The sequence below is a fragment of the Gambusia affinis genome, linkage group LG11 (genome assembly GCF_019740435.1).
Source record: "Gambusia affinis linkage group LG11, SWU_Gaff_1.0, whole genome shotgun sequence".
NCBI classification, from domain to species: domain Eukaryota; kingdom Metazoa; phylum Chordata; class Actinopteri; order Cyprinodontiformes; family Poeciliidae; genus Gambusia; species Gambusia affinis.
In genome coordinates, this window is record NC_057878.1 from 24,347,729 (window position 1) to 24,373,225 (window position 25,497).

Below are 25,497 nucleotides of genomic sequence, written 5' to 3' on the forward strand. Positions count from 1 at the left end.
GCTACTGTGCGCCATGTAAAATCACAGTTTTTCAAGGTGACATATTGAATACTCTGTAGTAATTTTGCAAGCATAGAAGTACTTCAGTTTTTCTGGTTTTTATTATCACCATCACTGAACAACCGTTCAACGGATAAAACTGTGACAGAGCAGAATTCATGCTAGCAGCAGAATTTTCCTTGATCACATTCCTGCCAATCATGTTTACCATCTCTTTCTAACTCACTCTCTTTTAACTTGATCATACCTTTTTGATATGTATTTCATCTTTTCAGCCACGCATACAATCCAACCATTGTGTCAATCCGTTTCTATAGTTCTTTTGACCCATACCTCCCGGGTAAATCTGCTCTCAAGGGAGCTATTTGCATGAACACTTTGCCTTGCTCTGTTTTGACATTTTGCTGCCTATCTCTCCTCACACAACAGCTTGTTGTTTTCTAGAGACTTTATTGGCTTTGGTTGCTTGTTTCTACATCCCCTCAGCCAAATATTTGGTGAAACCTCACAGAGTGCCTTGCAGTCCGTGCACACGTCATCCTGGATTTGGATCAAAGACTAGAGACTGTTAATTTGAACTACAACAGCTCTCTTGTTAAAGTGCAACGTTTTATGCAGAACATAGAAAGACGGACAAAGCCAAACTAAACTGTTCATTCAGCTGAAGGCAACATATAAGAAATGAACCACTCTAAATGGGATCACTTGGCAAACACTATCAAAGCACAGATATGGTTTAAGGAAGTTAATTAACTTCAACAACAGCCATGACATCATGACCAAGGCAATTTCATATTTAATAGTATTTTTGGTCACTTTCGCTACATTTAATTGAGAAACGAGTGAATCTGGGGTTTGAATCTTGTGTTTATGATTAACTGCTTTAAACAAATTAATTATTTAAATTCATTGTAGAAGCAGAAAAAATTTCAGCAAAACTCAAAGTATTTACCAAAGGTCTGATTTTAGAATTAAATAAAAATGTCCTTTATTTTACCACAGTGGCAAAATTAGGTACAACAGCAAAGTGACAGGTATATATGTTCACATGAAGAAAAAATATAATATATATTAAAAAATAATAATAATTTGAGAATTACTATACACCAAGGGTAACATTACAACTTAAGATACTGTGCAATTATCAAAAGTAGCTTACTTTGATCCAAGTAAATGTGCAACTGGGTAGAATTTTTTTTTTAAATGTACATAATGTGCATGCGTATGTGTACATTCAAGACAACAGACTATTTACAATAAGTCAAAATAAAACCATGCAAAAAAGTGCAAATAACGGCAGAAATGTTACTTGGATTTAGAGAAACTGCAAATACCAGCTGGGATGTAAACACCTATTAAGTTTGTTATAGACTCTAACTTCCACTGGGAAGATGGATCTCCTATAACTCTCCTTTGTGCACACAGGAGGCAGCAGTGTGTCACTGAAGGAGCTCTCCAGTCCAGCAAAACTTCATGCTTAGCGTGGGAGACATTTTCAGAGTCCTTCTGACTCCCACTATCTGTACAGGGTTGACTGGGCATCTGCTTCCAGTGCAGGCCTTCCCAGTGAGCTCATCTATCTGCTTCCTCTCAGCTGTAGATAATATACCAACAGATATAACCATAAAATATGGCAGATGCCAAATTTCCTTCTTTCTCGAAACGCTTCTTTCCTTAACACTTCTATATTTTGTCAATATGGGATGAGATGTTTCGCATAACCACAGTGCAACACAATTTTCTTCATTTACATATCTAATATGCCTTTTCTGCATTATTAGTAACTCTCATCTTTATTTTATCTGAGTGAGATTTACCTTGGGGCACAAAAAGCTCCACTTAAAATGCAGAAAGTTTCCCAAAAGACTCACATTTCTTCAGAGGGTTTTAGTGCCTGACCTTCTAACATAGAAACACTGGAATAAAACAATATATGATTGAGATATTCCACCCCCTGATGGTTTCAAGGTTGGACTAGCACCACAAAGTCTTTTTGATGGAATATTGTGTAGTTTACATCAAACAGTAGTTTTGCTATTTCACAGTCAATTTCAAATTTAAACAACTATTTTCATGGCATTATGGAAAAATTGTAACTAACTTCAAAAGAGATTAAGTGTGGTTAATTATATAGTATTTAAGCTTCACTTAAGTCGCTGTTGTGGTAAAAACAAAAACAAGACAACAGGAACAAAGCAGTGATTTTTCTTTTAGACTGATTTTGCAGCAGATCACATCTTTCACCACTAGCAAGAATGAGGATTTCCTCTGCACAGCATCCAAAACCATAGGGTGTCATTTTGAAACATGCAACGACTCAACAAAAGACAATTAGGAACAAAAGGCTATAAAAAAAATAAAATAAAAACTTAGGACAAACCTAATAGAACTACTCCAACATGGTGCCACAGTGAGATTTCCTGCATCACAATGTTGATCCATGGCAATAATAAGATTAGAGGCAGAAATCTGCCTGAAAAAGTTTTCAATACCTGAATTTAAAAGCAAATTGTTATTTTTGTAAAGACGTCACACTCATAGTGACCTATGAGCCCACCAGTCTCTTCTAACCTACTCTTCTTGTCATCTTTTATAAACGTTATTTCCATTTACTCATCCATCACCCCAGGGGGTCTAGGCCATTAAATCACTGCCATTTCTCTGTGCTAATGTTGTTCTCCAACAGGATTTTTCACATACAAGTGTGCAGCCCTTACATCAATGCATCAGTTCCAGTAGCGAGTTAGTCACGCAGGCAGCACCGGGCTTCAGAGTGGTCACTGGGGTACGAGTGAGGAAGCAAGAACGTGAGCCTAAACATGTCAGCAAGGGGGGAGAGCAACATATGGAGTTAAAAATGATGTGTGGAAACACGGATGTAAATGCTGGACGCCTGCCAATGACAAAAATGTCGGCTATTTATGAATCCATCCACAGAGGAGACACATTTCTGCAGAGTATGCTCTTCTACTGAACATTTTTTCGCCATTTCAAGACTGCGAGAGGAACGTGATTATTATGCTTAATATCTATGTGACCCAGTAAGGTTTTTTAAAAAATGGTAGTGGTGAACTGACTCAGAAAAAACCTGCTGTAAGCAACTGAATCTTTTGTTCTCAGAGTCTGTAAAGAAAAAAATCCATCAAATAAAACCCCTGAAGTACCATAATGTGCATGAATTGATATAACTAAGACTGACAACAATAAAATCCAGGAGGTCAGCTGCAAGTCTGCAAGATGTTTTAAGATATTATTTCCTTACAGTGAACAAAAGTCTTATCACTTAATGCATACTTCAAAACAGAAAAATACTACATTATACAATGTTTCTGAATTCAAAATATTTTAATTTCACACCAGTCATTATGCTGTCAATTTGACTATAATTAACTCTAATCTTGCACAAAAGTAAGTAAAAATTGAATTTAATTTGATATTAAAAACACAAATACAGTTGGATTTTTTTGCACACTGAGTATTCTACATTTGGTTTTAATGCTCAGCCCTAAAAATGTCATGCAAAAAACAAATGATGTACATGTCTCCTGCATAAAATAAATCCACATGAACTGATTATCAGTTTCTTAAAGGAGTGGACCGCTACTCCCAGGAATAGACAAAAAAACGGTCTGAATTAAGGAAAAAGCATTTGGTGCAAGACAAGGAAATAGGTATATGGGTGTCACTAGGAAATAAGTATCAGCCTTTGTTTTTAATATACAAATATTTGCTTTATAGTTGGTTGAAGTAATTTTCAAAATGTAATGATGCACTTCAAACTCGTGTTGCTGGACAAGCCCTATTTGACTCTAACAAGTAACGCGGAGTGTATATAATCCCCTCATTATCAGATCTAAGTGGGAGATCTAGTAAGTGTACTGGCTAATTTGGCTGCTAATGACAATCTAATAACACAAACAGATTCACAGAGGACGTTGGCTTTGAATATTATCTGTAGATATACAAAAGTCATAAAAAAAATTCCAATCTGGAATGAGTACTGCAGGTTGTCCTTCAGGTCAGGGGTCAGTGAACTGCTTTAACACCCAGTTTAAATAAATCTTTAATATTAAAAATTTGTTCTACAAAAATGCTATAATAATGATACAGATTCCCTGAAAATCAACGTTTAAATGTGTTTGCAATGTTTTAAAATTTGAAAGTGAGACTTCAGTCGATTTGAAAAAAATGCAAGAGTCGTTTCATTCCTGGCTTTCTCAGCTACAAAAAGGACAACATGTCCCAACTTTAACAATCCCTTAAATGACTTCCTGTACTTCTAGGAAACTGCTTGCAATACATGTATATCAGAGAAGTTGGCTCTGCAACACTTTGTGAACTCAGCTGTAAACCTTTATTGTTGACAGACGTCAAAAAGTGCAGAAACAATCAGATTAAGCAACTTTTTTCTTCTCCGTTATGAGGGGAAAACTGTCTGCAAGGTGAGCCGACAGCAACAAAAAATTGAAAATGCTTAACTTTGACACAATTAGGACTCCTTACATGCATTTTTTAGTTCAAGTAACAAAGTAGCACACTGAAAAACATTGCCCTAAACTGGCATTTAGATGCCCAGCAGCTAAAGCGTCAAAGGAAAGAGGGAGCAAACAAAGAGATTATCTAATTAAAACATCACACAAATTCAATTAGAACAACAATCAGTGAAATAATCAAATTACTGTCATCACATAAGCAACACATTCACCTTTGCTTTGTTTCAAAGTTTTCCTTTAGCAGAAAACGGCCAAATGCCTACTTTGGGCTGAATACAGTAAGTAAATAAAGCTTTCTTTTCCCTGGACCATTTCACTAACCACAGATTATTATGCCCCTCCAGGGTTATGTACAGGTATTCAAAATGCATGAGCCAGATCACAGACATCTGGAGGTAAATTAAACCTTATGTATACAAGCAGTCGCTTTCCGAATGAGATTAAAGCACAACTAGTGCCCACAAGATGCTACATTTAACATGAAGCAAACAAAGAAAATTAAGAGTGATTTAAAGGCAGAATATAAGTTACAAAATGGTGGATTTGAGCTTTTTTCCACAGTTGGATTCATGCAAGAATATTTTTTATACAAAAAACTAATTCTTCATTTCATTTATTACTGAAAAACAGTGAATCAAAAAGAGTGATTCAGCAAAGACTGTTGCAACAAAAACAAAAGAAAGTTTCAATGAGAAAACAAATGCTACCATGAAAAGACATTGCTCAGTTGAACTCCTTTGTTCAAAACTAGCAGTGGTTTATCTATGATCTATTCTATCTTAATTGACTCCCATTGATTTATTCCATCAACTTTCACAAAGTAAGAGGTGAAGAATTGTAATTCCAGTCCCAAAACAGTTGTAGCACTTTTATAACACCAACATAAACATAATAAACCAACCATTGCACCAACATTTGTGGGGACGGGGGAAGACAAATTTCTGTCCAAGGTTTTTGAAAACTAACAACTAACTTATGATAGCAAGAATTGTAGTTAATTTCACATTAATCAGTCATATTTGGGGCAGAGTTATGAAACTCTGGGCTTCAAATTTAGAAAGAAGCTGAATGAAACAACACTGTGAATGTGGCTCAATTGACTGCAGACGTCAGCTTTTTCCAGCTGAATTTATAACTGAACTGTTTGCAGTTCAGTTTTAAAAACGTGTCAGCTATTTTATTAATGACTGTTGTTAATTATAAATCCTTCCTGAAATGGTGCGCCCAACTGCTCCAGCACTATTAATCAGGTTGCCACAAATACTGACTGTAGTTTAAGGTAGCATTTACAAATTTGACAGGGGATAATAATGTGTCTGCTTGCATATTTAAAAAGAAAAATATGTTGATTTTTGTAGATAAACAGTCTCCAAGCATTGCAAAGTCTAACAGAACCTCAGAATAAAACTGTTTGTAATAAAGTAAGGTTTTAATAATTAATGAAGGATAGCAGTTTGGTGACTGCCAATTAGGAACTGGTTCCGCACTAGCTCTGATCTGACATTGAAATTATTTGTATTAATCAGACTGAATTATGCATAATGGAACCAAATATTCATCCTTTCAACACAATCACATCAGAGAAATGTATTAGACCTTGTGATAAAATTTGCCCAGTGATAAATAAGATCTGAAGATGTGTAAATGCAAGGGCTAAACACACCAATAAGTTTTATTCACCATCACATCTGCCACCATATATAAAATATAAAGAGAGACATTAGGTGACTGATTTAAATGACTGTATTTGATGGCGATGTCGAACAGTGGCTATTATTATGTACATTTGCAACATTTTCAGGTTTTCTTTTAAACTTAAATGCAGTAATGAGTGAAATCAGACACTGTTTATGCCCGACTGCCACAACTCCACAACTTGTTTCTGTGGAGACAGTGTGGCTCTCCTATGGGATATAGTGACTGGGAAACTTTGTGTGAGGCTCAATAATGCTTGGTGGTTTAACAATTGTGAGGTTTGCCAGATGTCAAGATTTTGATGAAAGTTTGTCAACATTTTTTTTTCCCTAGAAACATCAGCAATGTATTTATTGTTACAGTTCATGAATTTACTGAAGAAACAGTTAGATGGCTAAATTAACAGATTTTTTCTTTTAAAAGCTGCTACTTTAACAAAACAGACCTCAAAACTGCGTACCTTAAATCCATACTGCTATCTAGAAAGTTTTTCTCATGCAAAACTGACTGTTTGAAGATCTTCTACTTTCTTTCATACAATAAGATAAAATACTGTTTATAAATCATCTGAACTATGTACCATACATCAATCCCAGCAGGTTCAAGAAGTATCTTAAAATTAATCATTTATTGCCACAGCATAATCTCAAATTGAAATCCCACATTAACAAATTATTGGGGGTTTTTTGTTGTTGTTTTGTTTTACTGAATAGATAACTATTGCTTCATCAACCAGTTGAATAAATATATTCTAATAAAATGCTGTGGTCTTCTCAAATAAAGATGAAAAAATCAGAATGTATTCAAGTGGTTTTCACACATCTTCAACAGGGGTGCCAATTATTGTGGAGGATGCTGTGTCTGCAGAAAACCAAAGCAATAAGATCTGTTGTTATGCTGCAGTTTGGTTTAGACCTCTAAAACACACATTACCCCATGCACCATTCACTGCAGAAGAGAAAAAAGTGAGAGAACCCAAAATTTAACTAAAGACTCAATTCTCTGTTACGGTAAAAACCAAGTCTGGTTTACTTGCAGACACATATTTGAGCATTTGACCTGCCCCCACAGTGCAGGACCAGTCATATCAGTGGTTTGTCAAAGACAAAGTTTAACACAGATCATCTGTAATGTACTGTCATAGTATAGAACAATCCACTGAAACTTGACCAGATGTTGTTGAGTTGCAAAGAGTTAAAGACTACATACCCAATAAGTGAGCTCTGTTTCTGTTTACACACTGAGACAAAGAGGATCAATTTGGCCTATCTTTGGTACCCTAATGAGGGTCTACACAGGCCCACAGAGTTTTGAGCTGGCAGGAAGAAAGCTGATGAGGAGAACAGAGCTCCAATCAGGATGGAGTAAATGGATTGTGTGTCAACGTGCTTGACATGACTAAATCTTGATGAAAAGCTAAACCACATGAGATAACTGATGAGGGTAGAGACCAGGACAGGTGGTCTCAGCAAACGATTGGTATAATTAGTGGAAATGTACAGATTTTATCAGGAAAGGAGGAAGTGAACTGTGGTGCTGAGGCAGTTACAGATTCTCCAAGGTGTGATACTTGAACAGAAGGTGAACCGATGGTCCATATTACATCATGGTTTAGGGCAAAAAGCTTCTACAGTCCTTGTGTTGCAAGCACCAATGTGAACTTTTTATTACAGAGAGGATAGCATGAGAATTCTTCACCTGTTTCACTGTAGATCAGTTTAAATGACCATTTTTGTATGAATACTACAGCTTTAGATATTGATAAGCTCTGACTGTTCCATTGTTCACTTATACTTAATTTATGTTGTTAAAATAGGACTAGCAAAATCAGCTAAGCAACAAGGTTATACACTTGTATAATGATGTCGGGTGCTTGTACGTTAGAGACCGATCTCCAGGTAGTTATTTCTTTTGAAAGGTGTATAAAATGTGTCTCTAAGCACAACGTTACTACTTTTAGACACTGGATAATTGACCAGAACATAAAAGATAAATGGGTGTAGTGATTGACTCATACCTGAACCTTCAGAGACACATGAAGACAATTAAAAATCAATTAAAATCAGCCTTCTATTACCTGAAGATTATCTCTAGGACTAAAGGACCAATGTCTCAACTAGATGTAGAGAAACTCATCCATGCGTTTATGTTTAGTCACACCGATTACTGCAACAATCAGTGTTGTTTTTTACTGAATAGATAACTATTGGTATAAGTTGCAACATTGTCTTCACAGGTTTGCTTTTGTGAGTTTATAAATTGTTGAAAGGCTTAGCAACAAAAAAATATTAAAGATCTGTTCTGGGGATGCAGAATCTCCTATTAGGTCAAGTCCATGCTGTCTGTCACCAAATTTTCGCTAAAATCTGGTCAATCAGAACAATCAGAAGAGTTATTACAAACACCTGGCAAGCACACCCTTTAAACACAAATAGCAAACACAATTTTCCTGCGAGAGCATACAGATGGGTGGAGATTGGGTCTGCAAATAAATGGAAATGCCACAACCATAGCTATGTGATGCCATAGTATTTGCATTACTCAAATTTTGTGCTTTCTAGTCTTTATGTATTAAAGAGTGGATACCACAAATGCCATTTATACCTATAAATGTGCAATTAGTGGTTTTGTGGCAGACAAATATGACTAAGATTAGCTAATAAAATATAATCAAATGAACGGTTTGAATTTTCTAAATGTTCTGTTTAAGATGATGCTACTGCAATAAAACATCATCATCATTTCCAAAAAAGAAAATCAATAAACTTCAATAAAAAATGTTGTGGTGTTTTTATTACAACTTATAAAATGATGTCTCTTTAGTTTGCTGTTGACAGCATTTATAATATACTTATAATGGGGAATTTTCAGGCAGCGTCGATGTTGTCAAAAAAGGAAGAAAAATTCACTTTTATTAAAATCAGAGATACCCAAAGAAAATACTTCCACAGCAAAAATAAATAAACAAATAAATACCTTAGTCTTAGATTCTGGGTGACAGGAAACCAGATGGCAATCTGTCTGATGAAATGCCCTATTTATATAAATACTGGGTTAAGGTAATTGGTAAAAAAGAACTTCCAATGTCAGTGTGTGTTTGCCTTTTAAAATGATCTTACAAAGCATCAAACAGAAATGTACAGAGAGATTTGCAAGGCCAAACATAGTCTTCTCACTGTCTGGCCTTGATTTAGTTTTAAAATAGATTAAAAATGTCCAGGATATCAAGAAACAGGATTTTAGATATTTATTATGGTACTCAAACTAGTTGTCAGAAACTGAAGTCAGTAAAAAAAAAAAACTGCACACTACATTCAGCCTCTGAGAATGCTACCTTTCAGCCACTTTAAACCGTTAATGTATTCAGAGAGCAGCCAGAGGAGTAGCACCACTTTAAAAGCTCCAAAACACAACAGCAAATCCATTTACATATAAAAGAATTCACATACACACACACACACACCCCCACGCACCCGCACACACACCTCCCACACCACCATCCGCTCACTCCTGAAGTTGATTATGGCACACTGTGACTCAGCAGGAGGGGGGTCATGGTTGAACAACTTCATGTTTTCAGCTGTTGTGACTTCATAGAAGAACAACAGGATGGTGAAGTAGCTCTAAATATACTGAGAATAGATTTACGTAATGCATCAAGAGAGGTTTGTTTTTAACGCTTTCATTGGTTATCTTCAGATGAGTTCAGTTATCGTAATACCGGTAGTTTCTGCTAACAGAACAGACTTCAGATATTTACACAGAACATCAGTGTCTTAACATTTTTTAAACCAACACTGCATCTTTTCTGCTGCGTCACAGCACATCAGACTCTGGTGGAAACAGAGAACGGAAATAGAAATGTAAGGTACTGAGACACCATCCAGCAGGAAGCAGAGCACTGCAAAGCGTATGGTGTCTGCTTCACTGCAGACCATCACTGAAGTCATATGTAAGCCCCTAATGAACCTCCTGCTGTAGCAACCTGGTCAACCGACCAGCACCATTAGTATTACTGATAACATGCAGAGAACTGGGATTTTAGAACTGAACTGTGACCATGAACCACATGTCTACTAGTTCTCATGCTGTAGAAAATAGACAAATCCAGCGTGATAACATCCAACACTGACAACCTACTTGTCTAAGAGTCACCTAATGTTTTGTCAATGTAAAAATAACAATCTTTTAACTTGAAGGGTCCAGTAGGTTCAAAAATATTATGGATATTTTGACCCCATTTGATCTGGTTGTTTCATATCTGACAAAGCAAAAAACTATAAAATTGTGAAGACTCAAAAATAAACTCATTATTCCTCTATTCAGTAGTAAAAGAGTTAGCTGCAATGGTTAATAAAGCAAGTACAGTAAAACACATAATGCTCCATTCATGTGTTAAAAAATGTGTCAATTAAAAAAGATTTTGTTGACAAGGACAGCCAAAAACTAGTCAGAAACTATAGCATACTATTGCAGTTCATCATGACAGACAAAATTATGCAATTTTTTAAAAAACATGGCTTTAGCATCAGCAGCAATATAATGAAATGAAATAAAGTTTAGAATTGTTGATAACTTTTGTCCTTCATTTCTTAGCTACATTACTCAAGCTTCATTTAGGTTCATGACCATTTATCTGTGTACAACGCTCTTCACTTACACCTTCAGCATGACTCAGTAGAGCCCAGAGTCCAATTACAGAAAATAGGAGCTCAGATATTAACATTGACAGTGTAAAACTCCCACCTGTTGTTTTCTAAAACTGTAAAGCCATTTCAAATGTGAATTTATGGTTACAGACTTTACAATATTATCTTTACAATTGCCACATGACAAATCCTGGCTTATTTTAAATGAAATTAAAAACCAAGTGTATAGTTGTAAAGTGGAAAAAATATCAAACATGATTTCCACATTTTTTTCCAAATAAACTAGTGAGAAGTGGGACATGTAACCAAATTCATCCCCTTTACCTTTGATACCAAACAGTTTTAAAAATGGATATTAATACTTTGCAAGATAGACTACTGCTAATTTGTGCATTGATTACACATCCTTATCTTGTTTGAATCAGATTGTTTTTAATGTACTTTAAAATTTAGAGCAGAGGGAAAGAAAGGATTGAATTAATCCTGAAGAATAGTTTCAGGATGGTTTCACAGCGCAAAGCTCTATTATGCTGAATTAAGCTGATCAAAATGCACTTACACTTCCCACAGCAGTAAAGGGTGCAAGATCTAGAGATCTGCTTTAATATGATTACTTGATTTGCAAACTGAATCTCCTGTTGTCTACTGTAGAGAGGTACCAAATTTAGCAGCAGTGCGTGGCCAAGTGTCTTTCTGTGAACACAGCCTTAGAGTGTCCACAGTCACTGTGTTCCCAGAAAGGCAGCTTCAGCCACTACACCAAACTAAAGCACTTCTATTATCACATTACACCACCTACAACAGCAACTAAATCCCATGGCGTTTCAGAAAAAACTGCAGCAGGAAGTGTCACAGCTGCATGATGATGATCTGGTTTAAACAGATTTTTATGGAGGGTGTTCACACAAGCAGATGTAAAATTTATTAAACAGACTGCAGGCGATTCTCAGAAATTATGCAGAAGTGAATTAAATGCATTTAAAACTACACAAGCCTTGCTTGCAGCATCTCCTAATGTGATGATGAAAAGAGACCTAAATTCATCCTGTACCTCACCTTGTCTCTCAGATGATGTTCTGCTGCATCGATGTTCAATGGGTCATCAAAGTTCAACAAGTCCTGCCGAAGAACAGGTAAATAAAGGGAAAGCCCAATTAAAAATGACCACAATAATAAAAAAGGGCCAAAGCAGCCATGTTGACTCAAACATTGAAAAACATACATCACTTCTAAACTATTTGTGCCTAGAGGCTGTTCAATGTTCTGTCATTTTATTAGCATACTTTCAGGACTCAGCTCTTCATTCTGTAGGTCAAATGTTGTTAATTAGGAAAAGCTGTCATGGGAAATAAAATCTACTTCAACACCACCAACTGTGTGTAATGTCACCGCAGCGCCTGTCACAGCGACAAACAAAACGCTTTAATAACATGTTCGCCTTATCGACGCCACACACAACAAGAGATGCAGGCGTGCTATTAAAGAGATAAAAAGAGAGGAAGGCCTGGGAGGTTATTTCCTAATGAAGCGGTAAGATCACCATTATCACCATGAACACAGTGCTAACCTCAGGGTAAGAATAGATATTTTTAAAAAAGAATCAATAAAAAGTCTATTTAAATTTGTATATTGAATATCAGTTGTGGTAAAGTATACTTGATTTATTACGTAGCATATTTGCCTTGTTTCAGGTAGTTTTTTTGTCGCCTTTTGAATTGTTCCATTCTTTCATCACAAAGATATATTTTTAAAAGGTGAATTGTATCAGTAATATTCCTTTTATCATTTTTCTTTTCACGAGAAATATAAAGTATGACTACATACCCTAAGGAGAGGTGGCAGTAGCGAGCTTCCTGAGCCAGCTGGCGTCTCCAAAACATGACTTGCACTCTAATTTTCTCGCTTCGACCTCGAAGTTACATCAAAGTGTTCTTCATAACGAGATACATGATTTCCCCGAAGTCAGAATTTATGGTCTCAGTACATCTTTAAAGAGGGATTAACAGTGACCTTGTTTATTTGGATCTGACTTTAGAATAACTCCATGTAAATACAATAAGACACTTTGGCAGTGAAGATTTTACTGGAGTCAAAAAATATTCTGTGACTGAATATCTGGAGTAATCCATTTCAACACCTCTTCAGTGGCCTGTTTGGGGGCTATTAAGCAGAAACTACAGCATTATGTTGGAGTTTGGCTATTGATAACACTGAAATTAGAGTTAAAAGTGTCAATTTTATCACCAAACAAAGTAAAAGTTTTACTTACAGTAAACAAGGAGTTCAATCCCCAGACCACATCCTAGAAAAGACGAGAAGAAATAATTTCTCAGATAATACATTAAAATGTGTGCTTACTCTTCTATAACTTCAATGCTACAAACGTAAAGTTAAATTAACAATTCTGTGCTTTTAGTTCTAATTTCTACCACTAGGTTTACAAGTAGGGCAGCACAATAAAAAAAAAAAACAATTCCAGTATAATTACTGAATATCATGAGAACAATATGGACTGCAATCAACCCACATTTTCCTCACTTTCCTCTTTTCTATCCTGATAATGGCAGTCATCACAATTCCTCTTGAGCTCGATAAACTCTATTTAAAGTGTGGGTAACATGGGTAATGTGAGTTAATCTCACAAAAGACATTGGCGCATGCAATAAATGTGTGCTACTGTGTGCTGTTTAAGACCTGAAAGTCAGAACTGGAAATAAACTGTTTTATAATGATGGAAGCCATATTGGACTTTGTGGTCAAAATTGTTGATTATAAATTGATTTAAAAATTGAGGATGCATTTCAATAGATTTTCTTACGTGGGACTCAGTTAATCTTACATCCATGAGCAAATGGAGCCACAATAAAACCTGTTAAGCATAATCAGCTTTTGAAAACATGTTTACTTTGATTAGTTAAAGCCTGCTAATTAACACTGCATGCTGTAGGAGCAATTAAGACAAGCTGTGTATATAGAGACAGATGATCTACAGATGTTAGTTGTGCCACAGAAGAGTCCACTTACACATTGTTTTTTAAAAGGCTAAGTTTCATTAATATGCAGCATAAGTAAAGCAGTAACCTTCAGAGGCGTGTCTTTAACAGTTCACTTAAAACAAAACATCATCTTGTTCGTTTCTGTTATTAAATGACCCACAGGTCCTGTGGGTTCTGGCTTGTTTTTCAAGCTAGCAGGAACTACAGGCGGCAGGACTTAAACACAGAACAACAGAACAGCTTTTCATTCCCCTTTTAGCTTTTATTATCCTGACATTTCTATTCGCAGAGACAGTTCAGACAGATGCAATTAATTTCCCAGCACTGATTAAGAATGAAAATAAAGACAAATAGAAAACTAATATCCTCCAGTTTTGCTTCAATACAAAGTAGCTCATTTTTAATTGACAATTACTTTTAATGTTTAGAAGTTTTTTCAAGTCACTTCTCATTCATTCCAGATTGATTTACTCCATTTAGATACTAAGAAGCAGCAATGATTCTTGAATGGTTTCAGCTTTAAAAGAGTCATTCTGAACATATGTTTTGTGCTGTCAACAATGGAAGTAAACAGTTATTCTGCGGTAAATTGCACGTTAAATAAGATAGATGTTGTTTTGTTCTGGTTTTTTTTTATTTCTGCATGCATTCAGGCATGCATATTGAACAAACACATTTCAATAACAAACAAAAAATTTATATGCTACACAATATTTTCAAACCAAGGTTTTCTAAATTATTCACAAAACTTTCAAAAAGTCTGAAGTAAATATGAAGAAAATGATAATTATAGTAACATTCAAAATGAAAGTGGGTGTCTAGTTGAAGCGACCATTAAAATGCTCTGTCTAATACCAATTCCGATGCATTCTAGGTAAACAAAGAAGCATTATAAGAAACCAAACCATACAAATAAAGGGAGGTCTTGATATCTGCACATTTGCCAAATTGTCTGATATGAATTTTGTTTCAACTCAAATATTTTTGTCATTTTCATCTTGAAGTGATTTACAAATTATATTTTTCTGAATCTTCTGAAGTATTCTGAATAAACAAATCCTTTTGCGATCCTCAAATATTTCTCATTTTCTCTCAAAAACAGATGCAAAAACTTGCTTGTCAATGAATCTGTGCAGACATCAGTTAATTTTACTGGCTACACTGGTGCACACTGCTGTCAAGAGACTGGTTAGATAAAATATCACATGGGAGTTGCTGACGTTGGACTAAAACAATCTCTCAATTTAGTTTGAACTCAGTTTAGCTATTGGCATTAAAAATAACTAAAGTTACTAAGCAGCAGAAAACTATCTAGAACTGGCTCTAAACAGATTATTTAAATTATGCCGAAAATGCAACTTTCATAAACATCTCCTCCCCAGGACTCTTGTGCACAAACCAATCAATCAGAATGAGAATAAAAACATTGCAGATTATAACAATCCAAGATATCTCATTAAAGTTCCCTCTTCAATCTGAGCTCAAAATCTTGTTTATAAAAACAAGTTTTATGTATAATAAAATAAAACAAATAATGTATAATAGACTGACAAATGTTACATGTTTTGTTCCTGAGTATATATTTTCCACACAAGTGTTGTCAGTATTATAACTTAAAAAAATTAATAAAACAAGCAGAATGAGCTCAGATTAAAAAACATTTGATATGCAGTATGCATATTTTAAGAAGGAAAAGAAGTTTGTGCTTCATGTGTGGGTTGCAGTGGAGAAGAGTGGTGACCAGAGAACAGGGACAAACCACCCACTCAACACACAGTCTGCTTATCAGCTTTTGCACCTTTGTTTTTATTGTTTTGTTTTTTTTCCCACATATTTTTGTGCACGCTCTGACACACCTGAACTCAACCGCTCAACTGCTCACACGCCTATGACCACATCCACACGTATCTTTGACTAAACACAGAAGCGTGTTTCCAGAATAACAGCTAACAGAAAAGGCAACACATTTATATTGTGTTGCTGATGTCTAAATAAATTTAGACATCAGCAATATAAATGGTAAACAGGCAAACCTTTTATGGATACAAACTCGACAAAAAACCAACCTGTTTAGGATTGTATTTGAAACGTAATCAATTACAAATTTACCGATGGATCTTGACTTATTGTCGTGTTTTGATTATTGGTTCTATGTTCCATTGTGTTTCTGTGTTTGATTTGATGTAAAGCACTTTAAAATGCCTTGCTGCTGAAATGTGCTAGACAAATAAAATCTGATTGATTGATCAGTCTGTTGGTTGTGTATTAAAAGGTTTTGACTCAAATTTCTTTACAGTGTTACTGATGGCTATTCTCACATTGTCATCTGTCCACCCCTGTGCTTTACAGTGAGCATACAGTTTTCAGTTTTTGCTTAGTGGATTATAGACAAAAAATATCTAATTTTCCATTTGCTGTACATTTTCAAGCAGTGTTTTTGTTTTTAAAGAATAAAAGGAGAAGCCAAAACTAACACTGTGCTTATTTTAGAGAGAAGCTCTTTTCTCCTGACAGATCCTTCAAACAAGCCATGCTTGTTTAGTTTTTTATAACTGTACTGTCATCTAACTGAGGCTTAGAGCATTTCTGGGATTTTTTTTTTTCTGATTTCTTTGAAAGTTCCTACGCACGTCAGTAAAAAGATGTGAGTAATTTCTGACAAAACCATTCTTCATTTTGAATTAATTTGTGTTACACAAGGAAAAAACACAATATGGATGTACATAGTGAATTAAATAAGAGGCATAGAAATACTTTTACGGAAACTCTAAACTGGGAAATTTTCACATATCTGGAAATATAAACAGTCAGTTCATCTAAAACCTTAATTCAGGTGATATTGGAAGACAATAGATGTTTATCAAAACTGTGGATACTCTCAGCTTTATTTCCCAAAGCCCTATTATGACGCTTAGGGAATGTGTTATTATTGGGTTTTGTTTGAAACTTCTGAAACATATTTATAGTGTAAAGGTAAAGGATCACTCTGAAATATTTACGTAAAATTTGCTTATTCACAGGTTTCTTCAATATATTCTAAATAAATTGAGCTTTGGATGCAGAAATACCTTGGGACAATGCTAATTGACAAGTTATTGGAAGGCATTTGCAAAGCAGCCAATCCAGGAGCACCATTCATTTTCCTCAATTTAATCCCCAAGAGTAGAGATAAAAAAGATTGCGGATGTTTGGTAGTTCTAAAATTGTTTCCACTGCGCATATCAATTCATATTAAGGTATGTTTGGTGTGTGAACTATTAAAGTAGGCAGTTACAAGAGTTTTTAGAGGGTGTTTCAAGTTTCAGCTTTTCGTGGGTGGGTGTAGTCCCTAAACCCCATAACACTGGAGGTCCCTGTATCCAAATCCCACAGGGTTGAGAAATATCCATCACAATTAGAGCTAGTAGGAAAAAAAGAAATCCTTGTTCAAATAAACATAAAGTAAAAGCAGTTGCAGTTCATTATAGCCCCCTTGTGAATTCTGGTGACCTTTCAATCCCAGAGGCTCTACTGGAAGGTAAGACAAGTGGGAAACAGACAGCTGAAAAAACAGCAGTACTTGTAAATGTGAGGATATGTTATATTTATTTGAACTGAGTAGCAAGAATTGTTTCAGACTAAAGTGAAATAAATAAACAATGTCACAGCTATAAAACTATGATGCTTACATATAATACCAATCAATTTAGCAAATAAATAAATAAATTCATTTGTAATTCTTTTTACAGATAATCATGTCTCTTTCAAAACTACTGTTATTGTTGACAATTATTTTATGCAGTTGATATATTCAACATTGTAAACTATAATCTTTCAAAGAATAGAAAACTCAAGAGAAAGTTGTTTGTCCAAAACTATAAGAAAAGTGTGGACAAAATAGTGGAAAACTCCCAAATCATAAACTCTAAAATTTTGACAAAAAAAGTTACTTTGGGGGTCGTCATAGATAGTTTGTATTCAAGGAGAAAACCAGCGAAGATACTGAGGAGAATGTTGATCTAGCCTTGGGTCTCTTTGGAGAAAAACAGCCAGTTTTAGCATGGAAGGCAGAGCTCCTTCCTTGTATAACATAGTTTAAAGTCGTAGTTTCTATCAGAGGTAATTTTGATCAAATCCTAAGTGAAGATCGAAGAGAGTGTCCTTGCTTTAAACCTCTAACTATTCTTTAACGGCTTGAAAAGGAGAGCTTGACTGAACTGTAAACTTGAAAACTCAATGATCTCTTTTAAATGCAAGTGAAAAAATTTCCATTTTTAAGCTTACCTTAAACAACCTAGTGATAAGGTTGAAACAGATCCATAGAAAGCATCATGCCTTTACTTTCTGCTAAATGTTAAATATAGCAGTTTAGCAAAGCAACAGTGGCTCATAATATAAGAGGTGTTAATGTCAATAGCATTGTTTCTGGTATTTCAGGTAGCAGGGGACTTACAATGCTATAATTACAACAAATATTATGCCATTGCGGGAAGGAACCTCACTCTCAAAGCTAAATGGGCTCCTCTGTTTCATCCTCTGAACATAAAAAAGCCTTACAAGAGAAGGCGATCTGAAGGTCACTGTAGACAGAAGCCCAAATTTAACATTTTATTTGAAAGTTAACAACAAAATTGGGGACAAATGAAAATGTTTTCAAAGCAAAAATTCTAAATATTTTGAGCCTGTTGTAAACTTTAACAACAGTCAATCTCAAAAGTCAGCACAACCCTTTTAAAATAGCAGCATTTTCTGACTTGGAATAAATTAGTCAATAATAAATAATATAATATAAATTAATATATTTTTACCTTTGAATTGACATTTGTTCTGTATACCTCAATTGACAAACACACTCAATGTGGAAGGAAAATAATGCTTGGTTTATTTCAGTTTTGGTTTATTTGTATTTAGCCTCCTTCATTCTGATATACCAAGACAGCTACAACAGAACGGTTCAGATAAAAATAAATCTGTGTATCAAAATGGCCCATACATGTGTCTAATACAGATATTAATGGTACCAGTTTTCAGAAATTCTTCAAATCCTTTAACATATGTAACTTATAACCACAATAAATGCATTTTACCTTTAACGTTCTAGTTGGTGCCCAACCTGTGCCGTCAATTGAATGTTCTCTCAATAAGCTGCAGAAAAAAAATATGCAGGTCATACTATACTCTGTTTTCTAATTGTATTAGGAATAACAACCAATTCCTGCTGGTGCTCAAACTAATTATGAAGGACCAAACTCCCTCAGAAAACTACAATTACAGCACCAGTAAAGTAATTTACTTTTTTAATAGAAGAAAATGAGTTAGGACCTCTCTACAGAAAACCAATTAAAACAGCCTAAACTATAAGGAAAAAAGTGACAAAATGGTAAAAAGCCATAGAGGAATACCTCAAACAGATCTCTCCATTTTCTGTGATATTCGGATGCCATATTCTAGTCAGACATCTGACTTTAGGAGGCTGGAAAAAAATATAGAAAAAGCAAGTAATTAAACGTTTATTAGACCTTTGACTATATGGTTTATGGAGGACATAATGCATTAGAACAGCGGTATTTCAATGGAAGGTTTGTTACTGGTCACAATCACACAGCAACAACTTCATATCAGTATTTGGCATGATCAACATCATCTAAGGGTGGTCTGGATAATCTAATACCAACTCTGGATTGTGGAATAGAGTCTCCAGGGATTCGGTTCCCCAGCAGAAACCAGTTGATTTTTATCTGGAAAGTTAAACACAGGCTCTTTGTTGTGATCTTTGAGCCTTTCCTCAACAGATTTATCCTCAGGATCTTCTGCTGTCCCACTGAGAGAACGTAAAGGTATGGGGGAAGCTTCTGCCATGTGTGCAACTGGTCATTAAATATATTTAAATCTGTGTCAAAATTTCATTAATTCATGCACATTTCCCTGTGACCAAAATTTGGTTTCAATGTCTCTATTGCCTGGTTAACTTCTTGATCAATTTATGTTAATTTCTAACCAGAGAAAGAGAAAGATGCTAAAAAAGTTTAAAATAAACTCTCCATAGCGGTAAGGATGGAACAAAGTGAGTAGGAAGTAAAAAGCATAGAGTGACCTCTGGAAAGGCAGTGAAAAGAGGTTTATATTGATTGTCTGCATACACCACAGCCTCACTGCACCAATTTACTATTTTTATAAGTCCTGACCTGGCATTCTAGGCCAGCAGTTCCATTGGTTTTGCTCTTCTTCCAATATTACTAAGACAAGACATGTGAGTTCATCTGGGTTGTGGTCTCACTTAAATACAGTATTGTAAATATACAGTGTTAGAATGTCAGCATGTTTATGGTTTTAGTTGGTATTTCTTTTCAAATTTCTATTAAAATCAAGTATGATAGGAATAATTATTTAATCTATGTTCATTACAATTTGCCATGTCATTTCTGGTGTTTTGTTGCACCAATCAAACTGCTTCTTTTATTTCTTGAGAAATAAAAGTTTTTATCTTGCACATCTCTTATGAAAGTTCAAGTAGTGAAATCCCTTACCGATCAAACAACCACTATCTTGCATTTCAGCTCCAGCAAGATCCTGCAGTAAATACCAAGACTTCTTTTAGTGTCTTACTGTCTTCTTTCAGGGTGGACTTCCTTGGATGGCTATTAGCAGTTGCTTTCAATTAGGGTATTTTTTTCAGCTTTAACTGTTTATAAAAATTATATGAATTTCTCATAGTTGTTATAATTTAAGGTAAACATCCACATTTCCAAATATGTTTGAAAAAAAACTTGACAGAATTTTTCACATAAAGGTAAAAGGCCAAAACCTTAACATCTGAAATAAAATATTGAAAACTACTCACCACCATGTTATAGGCTTCGGGGACATCTATTTCAAACTGAAACCTTCCACTTTGGTAATAACCCTCATCTGAGGAGAGAAAAAGAGCAATTATTGACAGAGAGAAACAAATGTGTCTCTCTTACAACAAAAAAATTCCTTGTTGAAAAAGCATTCTGTTATTATCCAATAATTAAGAAGGTTAAGTGTTCCTTCATCTCCACGAGATCAGACAAAGTGAACTGAAAACTTGTTTTATTCATCTAAATGTGAAAAAACAAAAACATTTTTAATCAGCTCCCATCCGAAGCTCCTTCTTCTTAAACAGTTGCTCTTTAGAATTGGACTAACAAACAGTTATTGTGGTAATTACTGTTTTACAGCATTGAAACATTAAAAATAACTGAACATGTTAATTTCAGTAAATCTTTGTGTTTATTTTGCCAGATTTAAGGGATCCTGCAGTGCCAACATCATTATTTAAAACACATGTTCTGCTTCAACAAGGCATTTTATTATGATTATTTATTAACGTTCAAAGCCTGAGAAATGCAGTACATTGGATCTAAAGAGGTCTTTGCAATAATACAAGCCACAACATTGTTTCTAATAGCTAATTAATCATCTTGTTTTGTTTTTTTTTTTGCTTGTTAGGTGCAGTTATCAACACACACAATCACACACAGTACTTCTCTTTCCTGAGTATAAAAAACTATTCTTCTTACCGGTAATTAGCCGAATTAAATTTAACATTTTGTTTTTCTTTTGAAATTACTCTGATTAATCCCCAAACCTGTGTTATTCTGAAGTGGGGTGTCTTTTCTCAATTTTCTTGAGTAGCTTTGGTGTTTTTGTACCTAAACAAGAAGGCGGCGGCTGCCACAGGATGTTTTATACCAACCTTTACTTCAAACCCAATATGGAGACATTTAATACCAAACAGATTTCTCTTTGCTTCGATCTATACATAATATTCTAGAAGGAAATGTGAAATCAAAGTCAAAGTCTGGTTTACTGTCAATGCATCACATGTACTTGACATACAAATAATAAAAATTGCATTTCTTGTCGTAGTTTTTTAGTTAGCGGTACCCACTACTGGTCCATGAAGGATTAAATTCAAGATTTTGAGGTTGTCATTTTCATAACATCTTTTATATCAAAATTTGTTTAGAAAAACTCTTTGCAAAAATTTGTATCTTCTCAAATTGGCACAGGATACAAACTGTGGAAATACAAGTATTTTCACACCCAAAGATCTGGAAATGACTAAAATTGCATTCTACACTTTTCAAGACTGTACAGGAACCCAGAACATGTGTAAGTGGTAAGAAAATGAGGCCAAAATGATAAAGAGACTACAAGTTTGATGGATGAATAAAAGAAGGAGCAAGAGGAAGGCACAAAACCACAAACATCCTCTGTAAAACAGCTTCGGTAAGATGTAATGAACAATTCATGACTGTCTGCAGCAGGCAAGAACGATCAGACATCGTTAAGAAACATTTGACTTTTAAAAATTTTACAGCTTACTCCCCAGGCTAGCGAGTAACAACGGTATTTTAACTGTAAGTTTCAATCTAACTGACTTTGATATTTATTGTTACTGAGAGCACTCTTCCGCTCATGTTTATGAGAGAAACATTTGGTCCAAAGGTAGAAAATTTTAATCTTGAACTTTAAAAGAAATAAAACAGAGAAATAAAACAGACAGAGATCCAAAGAGAAGTGTATCTTTTTTGCATTTTTCCAAACAGAGACTTGTCTATTCAATAATTTTGTTTGAATTCACCAAGACAAAAGAGAGGCAACAAAGCATTTAAATAATTCACACCCTTTATAAGTAAATCATACAAGTCAAAAGAGGAACAATTCAACTTACCAACTAGAGGGAGGGAATCATTTTTAATAATAATAATATAAAAGAATAACATGCAAATTTTAAAAATTGAGTTCACGCTTAAGCAGGTTTATGAAAAAATATGTCAAGTCAAATGGGACACAACTTATCATCATCATATAAGCAGGCTATATTTCTAAATTACAGAACAACACAACCTCTGCACTTTTGGTTTAAAAAGATGTAATCTTTGTATCCATCACACATAACTATGACTATAATTATCCATATTTTTCATCTCTTGTCCCATTTAACTAAAATACTTTAATTAGATACAACCTCCTGCCGAGCCTTCTAAAAATACACTCCCTCTGCATCTCTATGGTGCAATATGTAAGACAATACGCCATTTATTGCCATGCAAAACAGCAGAAAAACACGTCCAATACAGAGACACATCTAGTCTTCTGTCCAGTTTCTCTTTCATTAGTGTCCTTTTTATATTGTGAATAAAAGAAAGGTCAGAACATGTTCACCTCGCAGTGTTGCTGGAGTCCCCATCCCTCAAAGACTCAGAGCCTGACGCCACAAATAAGAACTGTTTTAATGAAAAAAGAAAACTAAACAGAGAGAAGTAGGAGGAGACAATTAAAACTGCAAACAAATGCATAAAGCTGTATTTTTTTTCTCCTGTTTATTTTGCACAAACAGACAAAATACAAAATTAAGCCCATTTTCATGTTTGAACCAGAGTCTTCAGCTGTTCCATTTTCCACATAGGCTCCAAGCAAAACACCCAGAGGAAGTGGAAGAATGTGCAAACGTAATAAGGAGTCTCCAGGGCCATTTAACTGCAAGTGTGCACCGTTCTAAGGGCTGCTGCCTTACACACTTTTCTGCTGACCAGTGTGATTCTTCAGACCCGCTCATCAATACTTGGATAGACCCAGTAACATGTGGTGTAAATTCCAGCACAAAAACAGGACACAGAAAGACTCATCCATCATCCAAGGTGCTGTGAAGGAAACATTGTTATTTCCACGCTGTACTTTGAAAACATGTCCTCCTCATTTTGTGCTTCCCTGCAAACCATAGTCTGTATTTCACGCTGTGAGAGCATGCTTTCAGCTGAAACTCCCCTCTGTGATGTTTCCCTGCATGCTTCTGAGTTCATGTGAGAAGACCGTTCAATGATAGTTTAATAAAATAGACTTTGTCTGTGAATAAAACATCAAGCAAAAGTATTTTTACCCATGAAAGTCTTTCCAAATTTTACTATATTGTAGCCACCTGATGTGATTGATCACCAAGATATAAAAGACATAAATAATCCTTTTCTTTCAGAGAAAGAAGGTATTTCTGCTTGTCCATCTGTTCATCCGAATAATTGATTTTCACGGCACTGAACAACTTTTAGTTAAACAGAAACAAAACTGCAAGAGTCAGCATGCAAATTCTTTAGTCTGTAATCTGGGTGCAGTGATGGATTCAGACATGAACCTTCAGAGTCACATGAAGACTTTGTCACATAAAGACAAAGTCGGCCTTTTATCACATGAAGAACATTTCCAGGATTAAAGGACTAATGTCTCAACAAGATCTAGAGAAACTCATCCATACGTTTATCTTTAGTTGCATTGATTACTGCAACAATGTCTTTACAAGTCTGTCTAAAAAACCTCAGCTGATCCATAACGCTGCTGCTCATGTTCTCACTGAACAGCACTTAGCACCAAAATACACAAAAGATTTGTTGTTGTACCAACCTTCTAGACCCCTCAGGTCTTCTGGTTCTGGTTCTGGTCTGCATCCCCAGAACCAGAACCAAACACAAAGTTCAGCTTCTATGCGCCACAAATCTGGAACCAACTTTCAGAAAACTGTAAAACAGCCGAAACACTGAGTTCCTTTAAATTAAGACTAATGGAACTTAAATGGACTTTTGAGTTCCGTTTGATTATTGGTAAGTGGGAAATTTATCAATATATTTGATGTATATTTGCTTGATAATTTTGATGACAGCGTTTGAAAAGAAATGTACATGTTTTGCTTGTTTCATATTTGGTGACTGTATGACGTTTTTATGATGTTAAGAACTTTGAACTGACTTGTTGCTGAAATTTTTGTGCAACACATTTGCACAAAAATTTATTTTTGACTATTTCTTCCTTATTTACCCCAATTCTATCCAAAACTGCAGCAGCATTTTGCTGAACCCATCAATGCTTAACCCAAAGTGGTGGGTTGAATAAGAAAAGTTCAGCTATAGGTCCAGACCATAAACTCCAATATTACTCCCACCAGCTGCTGTTCAAATGAAGCAGAATGACTTGATGTTACTAAGAAGAAGCTGTCTTGAATCAGATGACTGGAAATGACCGGAATACTTATCTGTTTAGATGAACAGAACAGCGGCAGTTTTGATTAAAACTGCATGTGAATAAAATCATTATGAGTCACTCATGGAACTCAAATAATGCTGAGCTAGAGTAAGCAGCCCATTCTAGCCCTGAGATATGTAAACGATAACAGGAGCATGAGAAAACAGAACAAAACAGCACAAAGAGAAGATGCAAGCTTTTCTTGCATGGCCGTAAGCTGTGTATTCTCTACATAACAAGTCAACATGATTTTACCTTCAACACACAAGACAAACTAGACAGCCTGAGCCCCAGGGCAAGCTTTCCTATACTTTTGACTGTGGATAAAACTGATAAAACATTTACTGCAACTCAATTTAGAGAACTGAGACACACAAAAATGGCAATCAGCATCACAGATGAACATGATTTGATGTAATATTTTTCATTTACTGGTTAGGATTACAAATCCTGTTCTATAAACACACACATGCCTCGCAGCAAGATCTCAAGTGCTTCTTATTAAATAACTTTTTACACTGTACTTGAAAATAAACACACCTGGCAAACTGATGAGTAAAAGGGAACAAAGTGCGTAACAACAGGAACAGAATCCAAAACTGTGAGGTCTAAATCAGGAGGAGAGAGGAAGGAAGGCGTTGTGAA

At 35.2% G+C, this 25,497-nt stretch overlaps 1 protein-coding gene across 2 annotated transcripts in view; it reads right to left on the reverse strand.

The window, feature by feature from the left end:
- The window catches only part of ube2f (ubiquitin-conjugating enzyme E2F (putative)), a 40,177-nt gene that overhangs the window by 3,495 nt on the left and 11,185 nt on the right, over window positions 1-25,497 (reverse strand). The window contains exons 5-10 of one of the 2 annotated variants that reach the window (XR_006372144.1): window positions 20,654-20,721; window positions 19,215-19,285; window positions 18,900-18,957; window positions 13,107-13,139; window positions 12,662-12,823; window positions 11,894-11,956 (exon numbers count right to left, since the gene is read on the reverse strand). Coding sequence is in view for 1 of the 2 variants with exons in the window: in XM_044131953.1 (XP_043987888.1) it covers window positions 11,894-11,956; window positions 13,107-13,139; window positions 18,900-18,957; window positions 19,215-19,285; window positions 20,654-20,721 (293 nt within the window). In the remaining variant the exon portion in view is untranslated. The remainder of the gene's footprint in view (window positions 1-11,893; window positions 11,957-12,661; window positions 12,824-13,106; window positions 13,140-18,899; window positions 18,958-19,214; window positions 19,286-20,653; window positions 20,722-25,497) is intronic. The other variant, XM_044131953.1, reaches the window with a different exon arrangement.